The sequence below is a fragment of the Cephus cinctus genome, unplaced genomic scaffold (assembly GCF_000341935.2).
Source record: "Cephus cinctus unplaced genomic scaffold, Ccin1 Ccin1_scaffold0315, whole genome shotgun sequence".
Taxonomy (NCBI): Eukaryota; Metazoa; Arthropoda; class Insecta; order Hymenoptera; family Cephidae; genus Cephus; species Cephus cinctus.
In genome coordinates this window covers 696-6,298 of record NW_014333017.1, presented here as the reverse complement: position 1 = coordinate 6,298, position 5,603 = coordinate 696, and the positions used below count along the sequence as shown (strand labels likewise).

At 35.5% G+C, this 5,603-nt stretch overlaps 1 protein-coding gene across 3 annotated transcripts; it reads right to left on the bottom strand.

Moving 5' to 3' along the window:
* Positions 1–325: 325 nt before the first annotated feature.
* On the bottom strand, positions 326–5,369 carry LOC107266465 (protein fem-1 homolog B). Of its 3 annotated transcripts, XM_015736967.2 has the most exons (11): positions 5,035–5,369; positions 4,748–4,955; positions 3,822–3,999; positions 3,136–3,694; positions 2,892–3,052; positions 2,657–2,817; positions 2,419–2,568; positions 2,086–2,315; positions 1,818–1,934; positions 1,629–1,735; positions 1,190–1,531 (listed from the first exon to the last, which is right to left on the bottom strand). In XM_015736967.2, exons 2-11 carry the CDS (start codon positions 4,880–4,882, stop codon positions 1,374–1,376), a joined length of 1,956 nt encoding a protein of 651 aa, XP_015592453.1. In that variant the 5' UTR covers positions 4,883–4,955; positions 5,035–5,369; the 3' UTR covers positions 1,190–1,373. The 3 variants fall into 3 exon arrangements, with proteins under 3 accessions (XP_015592452.1, XP_015592453.1, XP_024939471.1); XM_015736966.2 differs by having other exon boundaries at positions 326–1,531; positions 4,748–5,369; XM_025083703.1 differs by lacking the exon at positions 4,748–4,955.
* Between the last annotated feature and the right edge of the window lie 234 nt (positions 5,370–5,603).

Genomic DNA, 5,603 nt, shown 5'->3' with positions numbered 1-5,603 from the left:
TCTATCGTTTCACAAACTCGTTATCTTTACATTGCATAAAAGCTAATGCACCTGCAGAATAGCTTGTAACCTTGTTGGCAAGATCGTTTTACATTTTAGGCTCATTTTTTGTTACAAGACTCATATTGTTATGCAAATATAAAGATGAAATGAAAATTTTTTTTGTAATTGTATAGAAAATGATACTTCCTTAAACTATGGTACCAAGCTAACACATTAAAATTGAGTATACAAGTAACATAATTTATGATAAGAATATATGATTTATATAGAATTTATTGAAAGTGGGGAAACGTAAGGGCGAGCACTTAATACATCACAGCGGTTAAACATCATATAGCACTGACACTTTATTTGCACATATATTAAAAACTCTGAGATGAAAAAAAGAGTACCACTTTAACTCTCCGAAGCATACATTTTTTTTTTTCTTACATACGATTTACTTGAAATATGGTACTCGGAGGTTTCTAAGGTTGTTAATTATGAATCGGAACTCAATTCATTTAGATTTGCCACAGTGGATCTGTCATGTTAGAGTCGAAAATTTCGAATTCAGATTTGTAATAAGCGAACCCAAAAACTTCCGAGTATCGAGGTTTGTCTAAATCAAGTAACTTTTTGCATTTTGGTCTGCCATATTAGACTCGCTATTTGAATTCTTAAATTTTAGGTTCAGACTCGTAATCAAAGGTCTCAAAAACTCCCGAGTAATATATTTTACGCGAGGAAAGTAACTTTTTAAATTTTTTTTTTCATGGGAAGGGTTAATGCAGACCCGCCAAATTGGATCTGCCACTTTGAATTTGAAAATTGTTACTTCAGATCCCAATTCAGCGAACCTTAAAACCTCTGGGTACCAATTTTCGCTTGAATTAGATGTGAATTACTAGTTTTCTTTATAGAGTTGCCAGGTAATACTCTTGAACACCACCATGCTTTAAAGGGTTAAGTAGCCTGTGTTATATAATTCACAATAAACATCGGTATATACTTTGTATACAACAATTCCATACACCCCGCGCTCTCGTTTCATTTCATTTTTTTTTATATACTTTTTTTCTTTGTACAAACGCACTCCTAGTGCTGTGAGAAACGAGTGAGGGGACTCTATGGCAAACGAAGTGGCAAGGGAAAAGATAACAGCATTGTACCAATTCCACAGCGCGGTCCAAAAATATCCAAGTCCGTGTAAATCATTTTCCGATTTAGCAGAACAGTCTAGCGTGTAATTGCTTATTATATGTGGAATAACGTACCCACATTATGAGTATTTATCGAAAATGCATAAATAAATTTTATCCACGTTTGTTTCATTTTCATTTAACGATCAACAACAGCCACACTAATTAGCTGATTAATAATCATTTTCATTAACCCTGATTAAGTCCGGGTCCGTGTAATTCGATAAAACTCTCCAGTGTGCGGGGTACGTTGCCGCAATATGATAAGTTGTAAGTTTTTACGGCTTTAGCAGCCATACACTTCAGGGACAATTTCGTCTGAGTGCGCAGAATTATTTCTGCTATACCTACAACCACAAAACAACAGTATATATCACAGAATATCGTTGTATATAAAGTTGATATGTATCGAACATGGAAATAAAAAATTATACTTTTGCTTACCAGTGGTTGCTGCGTTGAACGGTGTCTTTCCGCGACTATTCACAGTGTCCATATGTGCTCCAGCTTCTATCAGATCCATAATAATTGAATGAAGCGTCATGAAATCACTGCAATGAAAATTCAATAATAGAGAACATTGAAATGACAGAAGTACTGATAACGCAATGTAAATTCATTCAAAATAATTACCTGATTGGCTTGTGATAGCCAACGATGACATGAAGTGGTGTATTTCTTTTACTATCCATGGCGTTGACATCAGCGCCACATTGTATTAACAATTTTGCAGTGGCAGCGCAGGGAAATCTGAGGAAATAATAAACAATTAAATGAACTCATAAAATTGAAGAATAGCATTAAGTCTCATAACAAGGGAGGATTTTGTTTCTTATTGATATTTAATTTATTGATTTGGTATTCGATTATGCTAATGTATATGATAAAAGTATTAACTTACTTGCAAACGTCATTCGTATGAAAATCGTCGACTGGCGTTTTGGCATTCACTGCCAAATGTAAAAGTGTCTGTCCGTCGCGCAGAGTAACGCGCAACGCACATAATTTATGTACTAAATAATGAGCTTTATTGACATCAGCCTCGTCATATTCTTTTTTATTTAAAGTCATCAGGGTCGTTAGAATCGTTAAAATATAAAGAGTCGTCGTGATATTAGACTCCATTTCTTCCTGTATCATGAAAACAATATTATTAGTGCGTAAATCAAGCGTTAGGAAGCTTGGTATATGTTGAAGTATGTTGTTCTTTATGCTTTTATTTATTTAAACTTACAATAATCTGATCCGGATCTTCCTTAGGATCAGGATCAGGATCCTTTAGTTTGGCCTTATTTCTTCCCAATTCAATAACACTCGCTTCTAAAACGTTTATGACTTGGGAAAACTGTAGATCAACACCTACGTGGATCATTTGAGAGAATACCTGTAACGCAAATTAACATTAATGGTTAGTTGAAAATAATATACAATTGGAACTGACATCGTGTCTTTTTTCTCTGCTCCAGTATTACCTGTGCGAACCGTAAAAGATCCTTGACTACAGAAATATTGTTTAACTGTCTTAACTTTAATGCATGGAGCCATAGATCTATACATCTATCGAATCTCGCATTATCGGCGTACACAGCGCCACGAAATATTATTGGATGTGGCACTTCTGGATTGTGAGTTCCTGCGATCGAACAAACATCTCTTATTTTAAGTAACCACATAGATAGTAAACAACAAGAAACTGATTTTACTTACCCAATATTCTCTCTCTAATGGCAAGAGATTCCATGTGAATGGCATTATGATTATTTTTTATGCTTTCTAGTCTCTCTAAAGTCTCGCACTCTCTCCAATTCTCATAAGCACTTATAGGTTCGTCAACTTTCTTAGGAATAATGTTATTGGGATCACTAAACCTAAATATAAAAAGGAAAGATCTATCATTACTCATTGATTTAATTATTTATGAAAGAAAGCATTGGCCGTATAAAACAATTACCGTAATTCCATTGCTGCGTGCAAATACTTGTATGCCCTTATGATACAATAATTATCTTTGTCGTTGGCATAGGACGCGCCAAGTAATTCGAACGCTTCTATAGCTTCCTCTTTGGTGACTTCGTCTCTTTCAACTAGACATTCCACGACTTCCATTCTCGTTCTATCGGCAGCTACGATTAAGGGTGTCATACCATTTACATTCTTTGTCATCTTTGTACCAAACCGCAAGAGCTCATACACTATATTATAGTGACCGCACTCAGCAGCAAAATGTAAGGCAGTTGCACCGCAGTGAGCTTTCTCATTTGGATTGGCTTCATTTTCTAAGAGGAAGCTCACTACGTCAAGATGGCCCTTATAGGCCGCTATCATTAGGCAGGTATTGTTATATTTATTGGCAATGTGTATGTTGGCATTGTGGTCCGTTAAATATTTTACAATATCGAGTCGACCATCGAAACATGCCGCCCTTAGAGGCGTTGAGTTCGACTTTGTGGGATGATTCACGTTGGCCCCAGCTTTGACTAATGTTTTAATGACGTTTAAATGACCAGCACCTGACAATAGAGAATTGTAAATCATTGTATTATGATAAGAGTATGTTATATGTTAATATGTATATGTATGTATATGTATATGTATATGTTATATGTATATGTGCTGTTTATTTATTATGGATCGTACCTGCAGCACACCATAGTGCACTAGCCCCTTCTATTACGTTTCCATCAAATTTTACAGTACCCTCTTGCTCTAAGTCAGGCTTAAATTTTTCTAGAAGCATTTTAACAACCCGGTCATGACCATATCTAGCTGCTACTATTAATGGGGTACATCGTTGTCCATCTTCCTCCAAGACTTTCTATAATAGAGTAAATGTAGAATGTAATCTATTTCCAGATATACAATTTTATTTTAGATAAAAATTATATAAAAATGCTTATTGAAGATTTACGGTGATACTCTTCGTTACCGTTCAGCACAAGAATATAAAGTTTAAATGGAAAAAAATTATAATTCATCATAAAGAAAATAATGTAAGTAAATAGTGATAATCGAAGAAGATATCATGACTAGGCATATTGCTTGGCAGCAGCCATTGATCCTTTGCTTGAAGATTCATGCGTAGATGGAATTGGATAAGTGCCAATGGCAGTGGTTAAGGTGCGTATTTATTTATGCTTCCAAATTTTAATATTTGCCAAACCTCCAATTTGTCAAATACGTTGTTCAGCTATATTTATTTGGAAAAGCCTTGGCACATGTACATGGAATAATATATTTCTCCATATAGATCAAACATTTTCATATAGATATATGGCAAAAACTAAATGAAAAAGATTTCTTGGAATTGCTCGGCTTTAGAAGAGTTAATAAGAGAAGGAACTTGACATTACACTAATGATTGCGAATAATGAAACAAGAAGATTAACTTACAAGATTATTAGTAAAATAGCAAAGAAGCCAATCTATCAATGAACAAATTACAAAAAAACATTGTGTATCGAAGAATCAGGTCTTACTCAAATCTAACTATAAATAAACTTCTACTGAAAAACATCTGAGATGACAAGAAATCTAAGAGATCAGTTTGTATAACAATAACTCACCTGATTGATGAGATAATCAATTTGATCAGAGAATCTGGCACTAAGTAAGGCATAGAGCGTAATAGCCATACCATCCCTAGCAGCATAGTAAACCCGGTTCAGTAGGGACTGGCTGATCTCAGTTTCCTCTGTCATTGCCAATAAATGTATATCTTTTGTACAAGAGTCACTGTATCTTGGAGTTTCTGACTTTTCTGTCCGTCAAGTGCTAAAGCTTGTGTCAGTTAACAGAAACAGGACTTGCGCTGTTCACGCGTCGAAGCGATAACCTCAAAAGCCATTCTTACCGTTCCATTTGCGATATAAATACACTTCGGATGATTCCGTATCTATTTTTAGTAGATTTGCATGCAAAAATGTATCGATCCCTCTCACACAAAAATAGACAATGACTTGTCGGCACACACGTTATGCGGCACGATTTCCCCTTTACGATGCTACTTATCGCAAATTATTCTTACACCATGTCTATAAGGTGAATAATAATTATTCGCGACACTGACTATTACTTATTGTCAATTATTTAAATGCGTCATTTCTTTGACGTAGAACCGAAAACAGATTTTTGACACCAGAGATGAGTAGGGAGATGTACAACGCTACGGTTTTAGGCGGTACCAAAATCATGCCGCTAAATCGTAGCGGCAAGTCTGGAAGTAGGATTCTGTGATCATCGCCTCCGTCGACAATGCAAATCCCGTCGTAGTCGAGCTAAACGTGAAAACGAACGCGTAGCTTGGCGGGCAGAGGTTCTCCGCTACTCACCGCTGGTTCCCAAAGCAACTCTTAGAACGAGACCGGGAAATATAGAACTTCTCAAGAATTATTGAAAAAGCTTATTGTTGAAATATTTTTA

What these genes read in the sequence shown, in the direction of transcription:
- LOC107266465 (XM_015736966.2), bottom strand. Translation starts at nt 4,882, where the DNA reads ATGACAGAGGAAACTGAGATCAGCCAGTCCCTACTGAACCGGGTTTAC. An exon ending in TGCACTATGGTGTGCTGCAG is followed by an intron (nt 3,695 to 3,821) that starts GTACGATCCATA and finishes CTCTATTGTCAG; the next exon opens with GTGCTGGTCATTTAAACGTC. An exon ending in GGCTATCACAAGCCAATCAG is followed by an intron (nt 1,736 to 1,817) that starts GTAATTATTTTG and finishes TTTTCATTGCAG; the next exon opens with TGATTTCATGACGCTTCATT.